General features: G+C 34.7%; 3 protein-coding genes across 3 annotated transcripts; 1 reads left to right on the forward strand and 2 right to left on the reverse strand.

The window, feature by feature from the left end:
- Positions 1-7,919: 7,919 nt before the first annotated feature.
- LOC124638498 lies at positions 7,920-9,925 on the reverse strand. The gene is made up of 2 exons (XM_047175470.1): positions 9,593-9,925; positions 7,920-8,813 (listed from the first exon to the last, which is right to left on the reverse strand). The coding sequence occupies exons 1-2, from the start codon at positions 9,923-9,925 to the stop codon at positions 7,920-7,922; spliced, it is 1,227 nt and encodes a 408-aa protein (XP_047031426.1).
- A 2,203-nt stretch (positions 9,926-12,128) lies between these two features.
- Positions 12,129-16,277, reverse strand: LOC124637919. The gene is made up of 3 exons (XM_047174648.1): positions 16,256-16,277; positions 12,595-13,179; positions 12,129-12,151 (listed from the first exon to the last, which is right to left on the reverse strand). Exons 1-3 carry the CDS (start codon positions 16,275-16,277, stop codon positions 12,129-12,131), a joined length of 630 nt encoding a protein of 209 aa, XP_047030604.1.
- A 755-nt stretch (positions 16,278-17,032) lies between these two features.
- Positions 17,033-18,352, forward strand: LOC124638499. The gene is made up of 2 exons (XM_047175471.1): positions 17,033-17,050; positions 17,312-18,352. Exons 1-2 carry the CDS (start codon positions 17,033-17,035, stop codon positions 18,350-18,352), a joined length of 1,059 nt encoding a protein of 352 aa, XP_047031427.1.
- Positions 18,353-20,769: the final 2,417 nt, after the last annotated feature.

Genomic DNA, 20,769 nt, shown 5'->3' on the forward strand with positions numbered 1-20,769 from the left:
CTATGTTGGTGTTGGCTTCCAGTCACCGAATCTGTTTGAGTACCAATATTTTGCTTGGAGCGACTACCTATCTACAATCCAGTCAACTACACAAGACGATATCCATGGTAAGACTGACAGACTTTCTGGCTTCTGATTAGTCGCAGCAGCTGCAGAAAATGTACAAATGACAGCTTTGTCAGACTCAAAGCATATAGACATAGATTATAGCTGTTTCCTGTGAAAATTACTTACGCACCATACGTAATAATTTTCCAAATTGGCTGACTAGATCCAGAGATATTCACAACGTCACAAACTTTACTTCTTTTGTTTAGATAAATGGTCACATCCACAACACAACCTTGATCAATGAATCTATGCGACTGCTAAGTGCTAATCCTAATTATACTGTCACGTGAAAGAATGCACCTACGGGATAAGTAGTATTTTGACTATTCTATATTGCCCACGCAGACGAAGTTGCGGGCAACAGCTAGTAATTTTATAAAACAATGTCTTCTACCGTATTTGTCTGAATGTTTGCGATAGCCACAAAAATTTACGAAATTTCATACTCAGGTTTTTGACCAATAGATTGATTTATGAGAAAGAATTGGGTATAGATCCGTAACAATCCGTTCCTGATCCACAAAACCAAACTTCATGCAGAATCTATTATGATTGATGATACTAAGATACCAACAATGAAAGTTTAGCTATATTTTGCAGCCTTTTTTTTAAGATTTACAGCCTACAACCTATTTCATCTTTTTCCTATTCGTAATATAAGTCAAAACTACGTGTATCATAAAGTTTTATCAATGTTCCCTAGTTTTCCTACTTGGTTCCCCTTTTATGGAAATGGGAAATTATGAGATCCCGTTATGGGTTACAGCGGGAAGAAAATGTCAGACTTTTACAGACCATTGTTCCTTCTAGAGAACTAGGATAAAACGTAGCTTATATTCTTTCTCAGACCCTAGACTAATGTTTACCAAATTCCATTTAAATCTGGTCAGTAGTGTGCAAGCCGTATGAAGACAGTCAAGAGTTACTTTCGCATAATAACATTGAATTTGTAATAACTTGTGAAGTCACGTAGTCTTCCTAATAAGAGTATTATTTTGAAAATAATGAGCTAAATCATTAGGTATACATCTCACACTGCTCTAGTTGAAAGTCTTTCCTCGTTACGTAAAAAAAATATAGTTATATTAGAAACATGAGCCAAATGACATAATAAGCGGGTTTACCTCTATACGCGGTTGTCTAAAAATAGTAGTGTAATTTAAAACACAGTTTTTTTTCCTTAACGAAAGAGCGTTGTGGTGACTCAAATCATTGTTAATTCAGATGAGCCGAAAAACTAATCTGATCTAAAAATACATAAGGTCTGAAATTACTATTAAAACTGTTTTACACAAAATATGTATTACTTACATACGCAAATATTATGTTTGTATGTATCTACTGTTTTCCATTTTCACTCAGAAACTACTGAATGGATATTGATGAAACTTGGCAATAGTACAGCTTCAACATCAGAATAACATACTGGCTACTTCTAATCTCGGTGCTGGGAAGTGGTTCCCAGTTAAGTTAGAAGCCAGAACAGCTATGAATGAATACGGGTCAGTAAAAAACAAATGAAGGAAAACCAAACAAAGAAATAGCAATGTTACATAAGTAAGTAAAGATGACATGGTTTTGGCCATAAGAATTTCTCCAATTGCAGAATAACTTATATAACTTCAGCGTTTTGTGTATTCACGTAATTACAGAACTTGTAAATAGTACTTACATCAACTGCCTAGCCATTTTCTAACTAATTTGGGGTCAGCTTCCAGTTTAACCAGATGCAGCTGAGTACAAGTGTTTTACAAGGAGCGACTGCCTATCTGATCACCTTAACCCAGTTTCTCAGGCAACCTAAGACCCCTAGGTAATAGGTAAGACTGGTTGTCAGACTATCTGAATTCTGACCACCCGTAACGAGATGTTCATATGAAATCCGGGACCTACAGTTTATCGAGCTTCCCGAAACACGGGCCCTCGACCCTGTATTAATTACTTGTAAGGTAACAGGTAGGAAGACAAGAAGTATAAATTCTTCTTATAAACACAATGTTCTACGAAATTCAACTGGTCTAAGTAAACCGATTACGTTACAACATTTGTTACGAAACAGGCGGGTCTATGCAAATCAAAAGAAAGTCAAAAAACCGAAAGTTTCCAATGGGTCAATAATAGTAAACCAGTTTAACATTTCCACATATTTAGTGCGGAAAGAACTGGTGGTAATTAACCTAGTTATTTCGTAGGCAACTTTGTTAGAATGCGTAGGTATTTTTATTAGAATCAATCATTTATAAAAATCAGTAGGTACGACGGTATTGTCTATTTAAAAAATGTGCAAAAACGTTATATTTTTTTCTATTTTTGTTTATGTTTCTTTCACTGTGTTATAAAATTGAAAATAATTGAATTTAACAAAATATTCTTTATCGCAAAAATAGTTCTATGTGTGTACCTTTCACATTCTGAATATTCCATATAGTAAACTTTATTGCATTTCTCATAAATTAACAAACGTAACGTTATTCAAAAACGTAACTTTTAAAATTTTTCTTTTTTTTACTGTCTCTAATTTAATTCATTTCGCACACATTTTCCTTGTTTTGAACGTTTCTTTCTTTTTCTGCGGTTTGTTAATTACCTCAAACTACCTAATAGATGTATATAGGTATAGGACTACCAAAACTATTAACAATCTAAATAATTATAACGTATATTTTTGTTAACATTTTACGTCATGGATATCCAAAAACTAACGCTTGTTTCCATAATTTTACGATGACACCAAGCCACTGGATAAACACACAGGGAAAATTTACCATAATATCTCAAATAAATACAAAAATGCATGTAATTGAACAAATCTTTCTTTATTGTTCCAGAAAAATGCACCGAAGAATCATACTGGCAGCTTCAATAATCACTCTATTACTGACATCGAGCGAAGCTGCGCAGCATTGGTTTCAAAACGAATCGAGCGAAAATGAGCAAAGGAGTATGGCATCTGCAGTTATGGACTATTTGGACCTATTGTTCCCTAAAGATGACGATGAATCTATGGCGTTGAAGTGGGTGTTCTCAATGCTGACAGATAATGAGAGTATATTAGGAGGAATGACGGAACTAATGACGTAAACTGGAGTAGCCTTGCGCAACTTTTGTCTACGTGCTGCGGTCAAACCGGAGCGCAGAGCTCCAGAGCCAATCACAGGAGGTATAATCTCCTCGAAATAAATTGATTTTTGTTTTACTTCCTTGTATGTGGTTTGGACACCTCTGGAGAAAGTCTACTATATCCAGTTTAATATTCAATTAAAGCAATTAGAATTGTGTAACAAATAGGTACCTAAATTGATGCTTAGATATTTTTTTTAAACCAAATTGTCGGCAGCAAAGTTTTGGTTAAAACTTGCCACAACTTTTAATATTTACTCTTAAGGATATTTAATTTGTACAAAATAAGTTGTAATGTCTAAATAAATTACTATGTAGGCTGTATACCTAAGAAAGTTATGTACATTACTTATTTGCAAGAACGGGAAGTGAATCTGTGAAGTAAGCATGTTGTGTTGATTGATTTAATTTATTAAATACAGTATTTTAGTTTTAATAAGTTTCATTTATAATTGTTTGTAATTAGGACTAAGTTTATTTATTCTACATAAAATTATTTCTTTGATGTGATTGATTATATAAGTTTCATCATCATCATCATCATCAGCCTATCGCAGTCCACTGCTGGACATAGGCCTCTCCAAGTGCACGCCACTGATTAAGTTTATTATTTATTTATTTCTACTACAATAAAATCCTTGTTTCGTTGTTTGAATTTCCATTATAACGTGATCTAGATCGATTCTTAAAAAAAAATATATCTCAAGAAAGCATAACAGTAGATAACTCAGTTAGTGTTATAAAGTGGAACCTATGATAATCTGATTTAATAGACTGTCATTCACAACTCAAGTAATTTCAGGTTTTCTCTAAAATACGTAACAACTAGAGCATATCGCTATGATGTGACTTGCGGAGCTAGATAACTATCACTTACTCAATTAGACTACAAGTATACTGATAAGTTATCAGTTATAACATATAGGTAGGTACTAAACCTATTTAGTTATTAGTTTGCCCGGGTGACTGAGGAGCTCAGATAGGCAGTCGCTCCTTGTAAAGCACAGCGGTACTCAGCCGCATCCGGTAAGACTGGTAGCTGATCCCAACATAATGGGAAAAGGCTCGGAGGATGATGATAATAAAGGTATTTAACCTATTCTCTGCTTATCTGCAATAGGTGCCTCCATGATGCAACGGTCAGAACATTATGTCTCGTTCCTGATATACCATCACCTCCTCTTTTCTGAAGTCCTCTTCAGACGAATCTAAATTTTAGCACGTTTACAATAAAAATCATATGAAGATGATAAAGGTTCATTTCGTTCTTTGATAACAATCTTCTTGTTTGAAACAACCAGTAGGTACCTATGTAATTCAAAAAGATATGTATAAATCCGTACTTCTGTTACTTCTTGCTCTGTGTTTCAAGGCAGGTGTTAAAATATAATGCTGCGCTGCTACTACTAACTAGTTCAAACAGGCCTTTGTCCATTTATAGCTGTTCCCAATATTCTATGTATCTGACGATCTGCTTACCTATGTGTAGATAAAAGACAGCCCCATACAAGTATTGTCAAAAAAAACTTGTGGTGGCCTAGTGGGTAAAGAACCAACCTCTCGAGTTTGAGGGTGTGGGTTCGGTTCCAGGTCAGGCAAGTACCAATGCAACTTTTCTAAGTTTGTATGTACGTTCTAAGTATTATCTTAGACACCAATGGCTCATAAAAAAACTGGACTAGAAAGTCTGAAATCACCATCCCACATTGAGCAAGCGTGGTGATTAATGCTCAATTCTTCTCCGTATGAAAGGAGGCCTGTGCCCAGTAGTAGGACGATAAAAAAGCTGTAACAGTAACAATAAGTAATGTCGAATTCCTATCTCTAGTAATAGAATCGATTGAATAAGTCTTCAACTGTTTTCTTTTGTTAATAAAAACCATATAAGCCTTTACCAAGCTTTTACCAATTAGGTACATTACACTAGAAACTTAAATAAGTGTACTATTTCAATTAAAGTATGTTAGCGCCTACTTGCACAAGCAGAGCAAAAAAGTATTCGTTACTTTGTTAATACGCCACGGCAGGTAATACACACAAGGCAGTATTATGAGTTACGTTATGAATTTACTTGAAATTTTATTTGAAATAAGATATATTCGAATCATCATCATAGAATCATGATAAATATACATTTACTTTGATGAAAAGCTTAAAAAAATACAATACAAAGAAAAAAATATTAAGATAAGATATTATGTATAACTATGTTTATTGACAGGTATCGAAGGAACTATACTTTCCTACAAACAATACGGTTATTCACTTCCATACATTTAGTCACCGCAGCTGGCCTTCTCGTAGAACCCTTTCCTGGGTTCTCATTAGAGATGCCGTTACCTGTGCCGTCGCCGTCGGCACCGCTGTTAAACGGTGGGTTGTCCCAAACCGGTGGTCTCCTCGGATTTGTGTATGGACCCTGTGCATACCCGCATTCCAACCTCCCACCCCGTAATCTACAGCCCCCAGTCATTTCAACCATTTGTCTTTTACTTTTAGGTTTTCCAACATTCTTGTCATACCCGCAGAGCACCCGGTCGTCCAGGACCCTGCAGTCATTGCCATCGAACTCGTATGGACAGCAACGATTACGTCGCCGTGCTGCAGTAGTTTTATCTTTAGTTTTTTTCGGAAATGAAGGTCCACGTTTAATAGTATAAGATAAGCTGTCTAGCGTAGTTCCTTCAGGTTCGTTTCGCCGAGCATTTTGAAAGAGATATTGGCCTATGCAATTAGCCTTGCAATTCCCTATGATGGCCATAAATAGTGCAATGGCGAATATCTGTAACCAAGAATATGTTAAATTGTAATAGTTTTTAGCGTAGATACATGATTTTTCCAGATCCTAAACATAACAATGACAGTATTTGGGTAGGTAATATGAATGGGGTGGTAAAAGTTTATAATTAAGTATCATGCTATACTTTCTGGGTGTTATTTCTAAGCTCCAGGCAAAAGTTCCTCTCGTGGAGGAACTTTATAAGCATATAAAAAGACTGAAGAGATTTTTTATTTGTGTGAATGCGCTTGTACTAGCAGGTACTGTTAAGATTTGAAATAATTTCAAAGATAGCCCAACATATACAAGATACAAGTAATAACTTTGCGCCTTCAATAAAAACGACTGCAAAGCATTTCTCAAGTGGATGTTTTGGTGACTCAGTTTTAGTCATCCCTATTAATTCCTTAGTCAAGATGAAACAACAAATGTTGAGTATGATTATCAATAGTATATCAATAACACTAGTTTACAGTACATTTGTTGCCGGGATTTTTTAAGCTGTTGTTGACTACTCATATTTAACCATATTTAAAACTATTAGTAGTTTTTTTTTATCAGCTCTAGTTTTTGAGATTCAGCTAAGTGCGGTTTAAAGAGAAAAAACGTGGATTTACCTTAAAGAATATTTGTTTAAAAATTATATTAATTGTTAAGTTCCAAAAAACTTGGCTTTGAAGCTCTTCTCTTATGTATAGACTTTGGGAAATGGCGTATCAGAGACCAGCAATAGTCAGACAGCATATTTACATCCCAGAAACCTATCTTACATGACACGTTAATCTTGATGCATACGTTCTTCCTGCTCTTCGCTCATATCTCCTAAATTTTCTGGAAATCTGTCCAGATGACTGAAGAGGAAGTGAGTTTATGCTCAAATTGCATCCCATATCTCTTATCTGTAAAAGCAGGTCTTCGACAAGTTCAACATAATTTTCATTATAATTTTTCAAAATTCAATATAATTTTTATTCTCTGAAAGTTCAGGTGAATGCTGCACTGGTCGCTGAACACATGTTCTACTTCGGTTTTGCCATTTAGCTCGATTTTTGGTGTTTAAGCTGTTTATGTTCACGCTACAAAAGTAAGAGTCGTCGAGATGATTTTTCGATTCTTTCCAAATAGTTGGTGTTTTAAGTTTAAAAGTACTTCTTTTACCACTTTTCCATAATCTTAAGTATTCAATGCACGATTTACAAACACAATCAGGAGCCCAAGATTTGTCATTTTTATCTAACAACATTCCAAAATATAAAAAATAAGTATTTTTAAGCGTCTCTGATGACATTTCTACTCTTCTCAAACACATATTCTCCACATAAGTAACAAACATGGTTTGGATTGTTCAAACAACGCCTCCTTGAACTACTCGTGTTGTAAAAACTTCACATATTTGTATAATTACAATAAAATACGTACTTCAGCGACTGAAAAAGGTTCAGAAAAGAGAAAGTCAATAACAAGTAAAGTCGAGCTACAAAAAATTTTTTGCGGGTGTAATTAATAAAAACTAAACATAAGTGAACGTTACCAGCCATTAAATCCACGGCAACAGGCAAAAAGTTTGATTTTGTAAACTAGTGTAATCAATAGATATAATCAATCAAATTCATCATAACATACAAAAGTAAAAAATATTTAAATCATTTACTAACCGCGATCGCAACGCACGAACTGCCACATAGCCTTCGCATCACCCTTATCTTAAATGGATGTATATTTCAATTAACTTTTGCCTATAAATATAGGTACAGTTGACAAAATACTTTCGAGTCCATATTTTTTTCTAAGAATTTGAATAAATGTCATAGAAATAATATTAATACTTAATATTTTTTTAATTTCCCACAAGATTTAACGTTGCTTATAAAGTTTATCTGAATACATGTTAATTATGTCATGGCTTGACTTATCGTTTAGAGAGCAACGCTATTGTACGTTTCAGCAATTTGTTCTCAATTCCTAGCGCATACACATCTATGCAACTGAGGTCAAACTCGACAATATTGACATTATCTAAAGCAATATGGTTTTCTGCAAAGAATTTGCTCCAACGTTCATTATTTTGTAAAGCAACCATTAGCCACTGCCAGATGTGTCTCCTAACTTCACGTTTAATGAATTTCTTTCTATCACTCGTATCTGTTTGGCGATATCGACCACTGCTTACAGTATCTTTGCTGGTCTGCGACTCACAAGGATCATTATAATGTTTTAACTCATCTTTATTATTCTTTATGATGACTGATATAATATAATTTTTCATTTCAGAGTCTGTGAGATTGACTTGACACGGGTGCTTCTCGTCGTCCCAGTCTATGGGAAGATCACTTCTTAATATTTCCCATATTTTATTATTTATTTGATATTCCATACTCTGTCTATGGCCTGATGAGATCCTAGGCTTCATTTCGCTTTGGTTCCATTCTTGGTGTGTCTTCTCATACATCCTTCGCGTTGTACTTGGTGCATATTTTTCGTTCGCAATACTTGATTTTTTATTGTTCTCTTGAGTGAATCTCTGAATACTTTTAGACCTATCACGTTTTCGTGATTGCACATGAATTACCTTTTCCTGATTTCTCTTATCTTCTGGTGACTTTCGTTGTCCAGTTTTATTTACGAAATTTGATTTTTCCACTTGAATCCTTCCAACATTATAGACTTTTCTTGGTAAAATGATGTTTTTGATTTGAGTCGGCAAAGGAGTGCGTTCATTATTTGTTACATCGACTTCACTACGTAGATTATTCCGCAAGGAGAAGTAAGGATTTTCAAGATGTTTAAAATTATTTTGTACAACCTGTCAAAAAAAATACGTTTCATAAACTTTTGATAATTAATCTTTACTCATTTAACTATTTCAAATACATGTATTTATATTGATGTCAATTTATCATAACCAGCATTCTACCATCTGATACTTAAATAACACTTATCATTTACAGGAAATAATCTTTGCTTAAATCTATATTTTATCTATATATTCTATTGTTTGATGAAAATCATATAATTTCGACTAGAGTGTAGTAATATACTATACACTCCTGTACGTCTAGTTACTAGATCGAAGGTATGGGAATACCTTAAAGGGTAACGAAAAGAATAAAATGAAATAGGTACATGTTAATAATTTAGAGACTTTTCGGCTTTGTTTTTATTTATAATTCAGTTATTACAAAATAAATTGATGCATGTTCATTTGCTGTTACATAATAATTAGACTTTTTAAAGTAATTAAATAGAGATCATTAAATGTGTTAATCTATGCAAGAATTCAAGTGCTCAAGTTTTCTTCTTCCCTTAAATTAATCTGCGTGTCTGTAAAATCAATTTTGATCATCGGTTCAAGGTTTTTAACCTCCATGATAACTCTGACATCAAAGTATGAACTCTTTGTTTTGAGGCAACAACGAATGAAAGGTTGCTAGCCAAGTATGAAAGTCCTCTTTTTTTCTTCTTCCCTTCTCGATATTGTTTAACTATATCCTGAACACGATCTTTTGTGAGTCTATTGGGATCAAATAAAGTTTGAACCAATTCTAATTTAGAACCTTTCCCATTATTTAATTCTTTCATTACTTTATCTAAATTGCATGCTTCAGATTTAGTCAAAGAAAATTTCTTCTTCAGTTGACGAGCATTATCTAGTATATCTTCCAAATCTTTCTTTCTCCGTACTTCATCATATTCTTTAATCATTCTATTTAGCCGAGTCTTATCAAGCCATTTATCATTAAATTTAGATTTATGAGACATTCCTGCTAGAGAAAGCCTGCCGTCTTTATAATCAGCTACCATTTCTTCTAATATTTTAGCGTTAGCACCAGATACAGAAAAGCGTTTCTTCAAATCATTTGCATCCATGCCATCAATCAGTTCGATGTCTCTTATATTTAATTTGGATTGGTTCATGTTACTTCTGAATAGCGAGATTACAGAGTGTTTAAATCGGGGCTCAAGTTGGCCCCTTCTTTTAATCCAACGCTTACAGGCTAATGTTTTAGGCTTCCTGGTAAATATATTCTTCATCCATGTCCATTTCTTCGGTTTGAATGGTGTGTGCTGAATTCCTGAAGTAGAGCACAACGGTCGGGAAAGAATACATAATTCTAATACAATTTTAGACAATAATTTCACTATGCACAATTACTAATCTTAATAATCCAAGCGTGATGGCGATATGTAAAAATGAATTTTTTTTTTGTTCTAAATAAATACCTAGTGGCTAGTTTCATGATAACTGAACTATAAATATTTACCTTTAGTGTGTCGTTTGAACATTTCCCTAAAGGTATATTCATATTAGTATGGAAATTGGGCAATGCTTGAACCAGATTATTTTACATCGACTCGTCAAAAATTTGTACTTGTGCTCTGCCTCAATTTCTTGCCAACTTAACATCTGTGTATTTGTATTTTGAAAAGAAGGGCATATTTTTATAAAATTATATTTATATTTTTTTGGTGGTTTGGTATTTTTTACGTGTCATTTTAGTAACATCGTGAAAAAGCCGTCAATTTGACATTTTTCAAATTGCGTTCAGAAAAGCGAAAGAGCTCAAAAAAGGAAAACAGCGGTTACATTTCTTTATCGTTTATTTATTATATATCTTGGGTTATGCAAATATTTAACTATATAATCACGTAAGCTTCACTTTCAACATTATTTCATTTAAGGAGCCACGTTATTGTACGCTTTAGTAATTTGTTCTCAATTCCCAAAGCGTCTACATCAATGAGGCTGAGGTCAATCTTGTCAATGTTTATGTTGTCTAGTATTATATTGTTTTCAGCTAAAAACTGAGTCCAATGAGCGCTATGTCGTATAGAAGTTTTAGCCAACTGCCAGAGATGTCTTCTCACTCTTCGTTTCATTGCTTTCTTCCTGTTGTCCTTACTGCTGCTTATACTTTCTATACTCGGTTCAGGCTCCATCGGTATATTATATTTTTTGAACTCTTTATTATTACATTTCTTTATTACAGATATTATGTACCTCTTCGTTTCTGAATCTGATGCCTGAATTTGGCTATTGAATTTATCATAATCCAAAAGGAATGAATCGCGACTCAATATTTGCCAAATCTTAGTACTTATTCGGCGTTCTAAGTTCCTTAAATGACTCGGAGAACTCTTTGTTTTATCAGTCAATTTCCCTGGACATATTCTTTGCCCCTTATTTTGCTTCTCTAGGCTAGTTCTAGACCCACTATTCGATTTTCCTTGTTTAGGTTTTTCTTTATTTAATTTATCATTGCTTAGTTTGCCTTGACTTCTTTTCGGTGTTTTCTTTACTCGATGTCGGTTTAACTCATTATCAGTTTGGCTAAGGTTTAATTTACTGAGTATGCTCGATTTTACTGGCTTTGTTTTTTTCACAGGGCCAGATTTTTTTATTCCCACTCTTTCCACGTTGAAGGCTTTCTTCAAATTAATGCCAGTTTTGATATCAGGGCTATATTTTTTATCACGTTTTAGTAAACCTAAATTTTTGCTCTGTGACATGGAAGGAAGTGACTGATCTCCCCGTTTTCTTAGAGCCTGTAAACAATTCAAAATAATTTATCAATCAGTTATAACATAAAATCTTATTGCTAATAGATAGTGGAAAATCTGATCTGCCTAGCTTTTTCCCAACTATGTCATGGTCGGCTTCTAGTCTACAGGCTGCTTTCGACTTTCTCGACCCAGGCAACTCGATTCTCTTTGACAACCTCAGAGAAAGTCAAACTAGTTTATCATAGAGTGTTTGCTGTTATATCAGGATCATCTAGCTTGGCCTAGGCTAAACTGAATTACCGTATAGGGTTTGGACAAATTCGTTAGGACTAGGCAGAACTACTTTTTCCTGAAATGGGGTTTAGATGGATCTACATAAAATGCCTGGTAAAACCCTTAAACGAAGCTTACTTATCGTAGGCGTAAGTGGACTAACAACATATAAAACTGCGTTTTTATTAAAACTGATTACTTTAGAACGTGAAAATTCTTAGCAAACAGTTGTGTAACAAAAACTGCCGTATCGGTGAAATTTGAAGAAGGATGTATGTATCAAATCTAATAGGGATTAGTTCATAGAAGGTACGAAGTATTACCAAAAAAACAGACTGTGTTATTATCTTGAAGATTGAACACTTTCTGTTAATGATTAAAGAAAACCCAAATTATTGCACAAAAAATGTATTTTTGAAATAAATGAGATTATTAAAATATTTAACAATAATTTTAAATTAACGTTGGAAAAGACTTAACAAAATATTGAAGCATGGCGGAAAGTTTTCGTTATTTTAATTAAATTGATGGTGTAACAATCGTATCGAGTATGTAGAGGAAATCATTTGTTCATTTTTAACGGTTCAACAGCTCCGAAATATGTAAATCTTAAGACTATTTAGCCAATAACTGTTGCATTCTAAGCTTCGACGGAATCATCGAGAATTTACTTTTCCGAATTATAGAAGATAGGCCTCTCTTCTGTTTGCTCGCATTACCATACTGGGATAAAAAATTGCTTATATCTTTATTATCCAAATTTTTTAGATCTAATTTGTTTTTCAATAAATCAACATTCGAAAATTTACCCTTTTTTAAATCTTCCAATACATTATCCAATAATTGCCTTTGGGATTGAGTTTTAACGATTTTCTTTAAATCTTTGGCATTCTTCTGAATTTCATCAGCTACCGTTTTCTTCTTAGCTGTGTCGTAATCTTTCAGAATTTCGTTCAGTTGCTCTTTTGTTAATTGTTTTGTTGAAGAAGGTTTGCGAGATTTTTGTGAAAATGATAAATTACCATCATTGTAATCAGTGACCATCCCTTCTAGCATTTTAAGCTTAGATCCTTTAATTGAATATCGTTTTTTCAAATCATTAGCACTGATTCCTTTGATCTTTTCGATATCCTTCATATCAACTTTAGCCAGTTTTATTTTATTTGCAGCGGCAACTTTCTTATTCAAAGATTTATCACTGGTTTTTCCTGTAACACTATCTTGTAAACTTTCTAGATCCATTCCCATAAACTCGTAGTCTGCTAGCTTTGGAAATACATGTCCAAATATCTTTTTCCTGAGGCATCTTTCAAATTTACTTAAAATCCATCGTTGACATTTGAGTTTACAGGAACCCTTGTCCTTTTTTTGTGGAATTTGGGTCTCCTTATTTCCTGTTGGTAACGATTATTATCGGAAAGGAATAATTTTAAGATATCTAGCAAACAGAAATCTGTGAAAGGACAATGCTATTCTTTGTATGGAAGTTGGGCTCAAGAGTTGCCCACAGTAACTGCATAGTGTATTATGTTCCATAGGCTTATAATAGGTCCCAGACCGAAATATTTCGAAATCTATCCCAGGAGTGCTGAGAAAAACTGGTTTGACTCTTATTCAATACTACGAAAAATATGCTTACGAACTCTTAACTATTCCACTTTTATTACCTTAATTGAAATGCATTATAATATTAATCGACAAATACGAGGTATTGAACGAGATTTTTTTTTACCGACTTCAAAAAATGGAGGAGTTTCTCAGTTCGTTTGTATTCTTTTTACGTAAGTACGTGCATAACTCCATCGTTTACCAACCGATTTAAACAATCATTTTATTGTTTAAAAGGATTTACTTTCCAAATAGTTCCAGGGTCCAGGGTCTGGTGATAGAAACCTTAAAACATTATGGAACTCTCGGAAATTGTAAGCACATATCGAATAAAAACTTGTCAACCGGGTATATGTCTCCGACACCACAAAACTGTGGAGGTTAAGACCTGACCTGACGATGGAGACGACAGTGAAACGAGGGAACTCCTCAACGGTATCTATTTACTACCTCGTGTTTGAGCTTATTTTATTCGTCTTGATAAGATTTTTCCATTGCCATTAAGGATATTAATTGCATGACGCTACTCGAACTTAGGACTGATTGTGGTAGATAGAGACTGAAAAGCAAGAGAAACAACAATTACCTTTAAACGTCTATTTCTGTTTTTTTTTATCCTGTTAACAGTGAAACCACTATCTATCTGATATATATATCTCTATCTATCAAGAAAAGAGGTTGTTAGGTTTGTGGCTGCTTAAAATGGCTTGCTAACAATGGCTGGCTAACATTAGAACTGGTTTTTCTCGGGACCTCTGGGACCGATTTCAAAAATATTTGGATTCCGTCTTAAGAGTGAAGTAAAAAACCTATTTTAATCATTCCCACTACTGGGCAAATGGCTTGGGCTTCATAAACTGACTGTTCAAGTTGGACATTAGAACCGGGTTTTCTCGGGACCTCTGGGACCGATTTCAAAAATATTTGGATTCCGTCTTAAGAGTGAAGTAAAGAACCTATTCTAACCATTCCCACTACTGGGCAAATGGCTTGGGCTTTATAAAGTGACTGTTCAAGTTTAACATTTGAACCAGTTTTTCTCGGGACTTCTGGGACCGATTTCCAAAATATTTGGATTTCGTGATAACAGTGAAGTAAAGAACCTATTCTAACCATTCCCACTACTGGGCAAATGGCTTGGGCTTTATAAAGTGACTGTTCAAGTTTAACATTTGAACCGGTTTTTCTCGGGACCTCTGGGACCGATTTCAAAAATATTTGGATTCCGTCTTAAGAGTGAAGTAAAGAACCTATTCTAACCATTCCCACTACTGGGCAAATGGCTTGGACTTTATAAAGTGACTGATCAAGTTTAACATTTGAACCGGTTTTTCTCGGGACCTCTGGGACCGATTTCCAAAATATTTGGATTTCGTGACAACAGTGAAGTAAAGAACCTATTCTAACCATTCCCACTACTGGGCAAATGGCTTGGGCTTTATAAAGTGACTGTTCAAGTTTAACATTTGAACCGGTTTTTCTCGGGACCTCTGGGACCGATTTCAAAAATATTTGGATTCCGTCTTAAGAGTGAAGTAAAGAACCTATTCTAACCATTCCCACTACTGGGCAAATGGCTTGGACTTTATAAAGTGACTGATCAAGTTTAACATTTGAACCGGTTTTTCTCGGGACCTCTGGGACCGATTTCCAAAATATTTGGATTTCGTGACAACAGTGAAGTAAAGAACCTATTCTAACCATTCCCACTACTGGGCAAATGGCTTGGGCTTTATAAAAGTGACTGTTCAAGTTTAACATTTGAACCGGTTTTTCTCGGGACCTCTGGGACCGATTTCCAAAATATTTGGATTTCGTGTTAACAGTGCAGCAAAGAACCTATTTCGACCACTTTCACTACTGGGCAAATGGCTCAGGCTTTGTTAAGTGACTATCTATGGAGAATATTTGAACCGGTTTTTCTCGGGACCTCTGGGACCGACTTCAAAAATATTTGGATTTCGTGTTCAGAGTGCACTATGGAACCTATTTTAACAATTTCCACTACTGGGCAAATGGCTTGGGCTTCATAAACTGACTGTTCAAGTTGGACATTAGAACCGGGTTTTCTCGGGACCTCTGGGACCGATTTCAAAAATATTTGGATTCCGTCTTAAGAGTGAAGTAAAGAACCTATTCTAACCATTCCCACTACTGGGCAAATGGCTTGGGCTTTATAAAGTGACTGTTCAAGTTTAACATTTGAACCGGTTTTTCTCGGGACCTCTGGGACCGATTTCAAAAATATTTGGATTCCGTCTTAAGAGTGAAGTAAAGAACCTATTCTAACCATTCCCACTACTGGGCAAATGGCTTGGACTTTATAAAGTGACTGATCAAGTTTAACATTTGAACCGGTTTTTCTCGGGACCTCTGGGACCGATTTCAAAAATATTTGGATTTCGTGTTAACAGTGCAGTAAAGAACGAATTTCCACCACTTTCACTACTGGGCAAATGGCTCAGGCTTTGTTAAGTGACTATCTATGGAGACCATTTGAACCGGTTTTTCTCGGGACCGATTTCAAAAATATTTGGATTTCGTGTTCAGAGTGCACTATGGAACCAGCTGAAACTACTCCCACTGCTGGGCAAACTTTGAGCCCACACCCTGGCATTGTCCTTTTGGGTTAACTTATTATCACTAATTTCAATCAAGGGCCGTTGTTGTACTGTAAACCAGTTCTAGATACCATAAGTGCACGCGCACAAAAACGAATAAGAATGATATGTTACGTACAAAAAAACCGTTAATTTCTGAACCCAGGAAGTGAGTACTTCTTGAAAGGCCATGCCACGTGAACAAGAATTAATAGATGTAGAATCCTACAACGTAAATGATAAGTAAATCCATATAACTTACTGTTTTCACGGCCGATGCACATTTTGCAGTATTGGATTTAGCGGCGGTGTTATCAATTTTCAACATTTTAACTGCAGTTATGTATGGTTCGTCGTTATGGCGATCTATGGCATTTGGAAATGAAGGCTAAAGGGAATTTTATTGTTCGTACATGGCTACCTAAGAAGTTTCATGTTGTTGTTGATATTGTTTATCCGTTATAAGTAATTAAATTTACATGGTGAATGGTTTGGTAAAATTTATTTTGCCAAAAATATTTGCCTGTGGTGGAGATGAAAATAATTTGACTTTTGCGACAAAAGTCTCTTTGACGTAGCATGATCGTTTGGAAACTGAAACTTTATCAGTACATTCATAATATTCTCTTTGGATTTATTTTTTGCATCAATATCATCTTTACTTACTCAATATTCAAGCTTAGCTTTTTGTGTTTGTTAGGGAATCCCCATTTAAGGAAAATGATTAAGAACACTTAAGATCAAGACTGTAGGTACTTATAGCAATCAATCGTTGGATGTACCTATTGTTAATGTAAGATAGGTAATGCGCTCATCATGACTTATGAGACGTTGCTCGTAACATGACAAGAATATTCAATATCCTAAAAATATCCTGCTTCCTCAAAACACACCCATGCACTAAAATAAAGGCTTCTTTTGCTGACTGTACTAGCTTTCAACGTATGAAAGCTAGTTTGCAAAATGATAAACATAAAAGAAAATGAATGAAAGTAATCGACAAATGTACTCTCCAATTTATGAATAGGTAGGATATACAATGACAATATCTTTACTGGTAAGGTCGTTTTGTATTTTTATTACATAGTGGTTATTTCGCTACTTTTTTAGCAGCTACGGTTAAATGTGGAGATTCACACATCAGTTATTAACTACCTAAAACTGATTTCCATAACTATATAATGTTTTGGCAATATCCATGAACTCATAAAACGAATACATTTTCATCTACACATTGCATCTACACACTTCCTGACTAATTTTAACGTTATCAATTTCACTGTCGTTTTCAAATTGAATCTAAATTCTAACATTTCAGATACACTGTGCCTTGGCAGAAATAATACTAGCCTATAATTCTGTGCCAGAATTTGGAAATGGTATTTTTGATCCCGTGATGTCCAGTTCTGAAACTTCTGATAGCTACTTGGCAAACGATATGGTAGTTCCGTTATTGCGGGAACAGAAGGCTCCTATCGTAGTACAAGAACTATACGACGGCTATTTGTTCGATGATAAAAAATGTATCCAATTTAATAAAAGAATACTCTGCGGCTATGATAAGAATAATGGAGACAGGTTAGACGACTATGAAATGATAGATATAGGGGATGGCTGTCGTATGCGGGGCGATAGAATTGAATGCGGATATGAAAGAAAAGTGCTAAGGCTTCGTAAAACCCTTGTTAGAAAAGCGCCCACAAGAACAAGTATGCCAACTACGCCCCGGTTTGTCCTCGAGAATAAAATAAAAATGGATATTTTGGAGAAAATGTTACTAAAATCTGGTCTTGTTCTAATAAAGTCTGTAGATACTGCAAGCATTCCAACAGTCACTGAATCTGTACCGGAAACACTTGACTCTGAAACAATTATGCCCAGATTATCGTCGCACGAGACGTCCTCGCCTAATACACCAAACACATCTACAGATATACCAATAGAGAGTAGATTACCTGCGTTACCTCAATCGACCATGCTAAGCCCAGAATCAACCAGTGAAATAACAACTGTATCAGATGATGAAATCACATCAACAGCTAGTACAAATAACATTTCTTCTGAAGCCATTACAAAAACAGTGAGCCTAGGTGAAGTAAGTGATCATGAGACAGATGAGCCCGCAGTTCAAAACACGACAATATTAACTAAAATATTGACCACTTTGCCTGAATTAGTTACTGAATCTTATTTAGATATTACAGGTTTACTGCGTGAACAATCTGCAATTAATGCTACTATAAGACGTTCAGATCTAGCAAACAATACTAGTGACAATAAAATTAACACTACATGTGTTGAGAAGAGCGATAGAATTGTGTGCTATTATTTCAAAAAAGAGCAGTCTATGAAGAAATAGTATTTTTTTTTATCCATTATAGATATACTAATTATATTTCTTCATAATTGTGTGTTCTATTCATTTCAAACCATGTTTCCTTAGGAATGATTACAGATTTTATCAAAAAAAAACATTCAGCGACGATAAAGCGAATCCGACCAAAGACATCAAGCATCGGAAGGAACAACATTTCGTTTATATTGATGTACTTACTTTCATTCCTTAAATAATTCCCATCGTGTATCATCCTACCTTTTTCGACAACCAGGCATAAAATATGACGAGACTCTATAAGGGTTTGTGGCAATAAAATATGGAAGGTTATCAAGTTAATATACATTTATGCTCTTCCTTATGTTCGTGAAGTAATTTTACATAATGTTATGCAGTTATAGCAATGACCCAAGTTATGTGGTTAACGAACTCAAGTCTTAATAAAAACTAGAGAAGTCTGCCCAAAATCATAATTGATGGTTTGATTGATGTATAAAGTTTTTTACAAAAATATATTTTCTTCAAGTCATGATGTTTTTACTTTGATTGTATCAAATTGCTAATGGCAAGACTCCACCAAAATTGTTCGCCTTTACGAGTAAAAAATGTGAACGCGGCGATACGTGTCAATGGGCATCATGTGTTCTTGCTCAAAGTTAGCAATTTGTTATTGTTCGCTGTTTGTGTCTGGGTGGAATCTCGGGTTAGTGATGACTGCGTGTGTGTGGCCTAGGGGTGAAGGATCCCGCTTCAAAAGATTGAGCTTTCAACACGTCAGTCAATATTCAGCCTGTATCTACCAACTTCGCATAACTTTGTGTATGTTTCCGAAAATACACAAACTGATTTCAGGAATCGGATCCATGACCTCAAAAAGGTCAACTGCTCTTGGGACCACAAAAATTGAAAGCCTATCCTATATGAACAGAATCTACCCTCTCCTATCTAATATCCTCTCTCCTCAACTTGAACATCAAATGCAGTGACATTGAACTATTGTCAAAAAGGTCAGGTTTTTACAAAAGTTAGATCATCGTGATAAGATTCTGCTTTGGCACCTATATTTCCTGAATATAAATGATTCATGATGTCAGGATAATTTTCTGTCAATTACAATAATGCAAAAAATGATCTCAGTGACCGGTCAATCGTACCGGATCTTTTGAATAACAAGTCATCCGTGACGTAGAGACTATGAAGATGGTTACATGTTTTCTTGTTCAGGACTACATCTCTACACTTACACAAATTTGCACCCACTAAGCAAAATCAAGATCAACAAAGAATATCATAAGTATAGTTACTAATATTGTTTATTGCACACATTAATACATTTGACACACTGCAAACAGAGAGATAATGTACAATGGCGAGCTTAACCTAGTGTTGGGTTCTCTTCCGGCCAACCTTAGAGTGAAAGAGTGATTTGATGGGGTAGGGCAAATGTGCAACTTTATATTAATAAAAATAAATTCATTTTGCAATTAATTTTGCATGTCTGAAGTCAACGATTTGAGGTATCACGCATGTGCGTGCAGTGATGTTTTATTAATATTTTTTTGTTATTAAAAAGTCTATAGAAGCCACAGGACAAGCACAACTTCGTAATAAGATCTAGTTATACATACAAATTCACAAGAAAATAAAAATGATATACTTTAAAAATGCATGTTTTTGGCGCGAACTGTAGAAACCTAAAAATAGCTCACAGGACAAGGTGAAGCTTGTTTACAAAACTACAGTAAACTTTTGACAACAATGATACATGGTCCTCAGAAGTGACAGTGTCGTGAAAAACGATATAACGCAGCAGACGTCGGTATTCACAACTTATCGTTATTTTCAACAAGTCTACACCTCTGCACAACCTTGAAAACCCAATTGATGTCACATTGGGGTATCGCCCCATCCTCCTAAATCAATTATCATTTATTAAGAGATTATCACAGTATTGCGATAAATCATTATTTTTGTAGCCATTATACGTTATATAATGACCAAATTGCAATAAACAACAAAAATTTTGTTATTTTAATAGCAGAAAATCATAGGTATTTTATAAAAAATCAAAAGCAATAAATAATAATCAAACGTAATAAGAAATCAATACTAATAACAATAAAAAACCTCTTTGGATCCTCACAGTGTTAATACTGTACCTCTTTATTTATTAATAGGTGCTAACTATGTCTGATTACTATCGACTCACCAAAAAGAAGATTAATAAGGAAATAGACTAGCACTGTGGTCTATTGATTAAGAACACAAAAATGTAGATGGTAGGTAGGTATATTAGTAAGATTGACAAGAATTTCTTAAATGACCAATCTTAAAGATTTCCATTCTCACGAAATTCCACAAACCCATTCTTAAAACAATATATGTTAGTGACGCGTCACAACATAATTCTACCTTTACGTAGTGTTCACGCCTTCGCTGAT

The sequence above is a fragment of the Helicoverpa zea genome, chromosome 17 (genome assembly GCF_022581195.2).
Source record: "Helicoverpa zea isolate HzStark_Cry1AcR chromosome 17, ilHelZeax1.1, whole genome shotgun sequence".
Classification (NCBI taxonomy): Eukaryota; Metazoa; Arthropoda; class Insecta; order Lepidoptera; family Noctuidae; genus Helicoverpa; species Helicoverpa zea.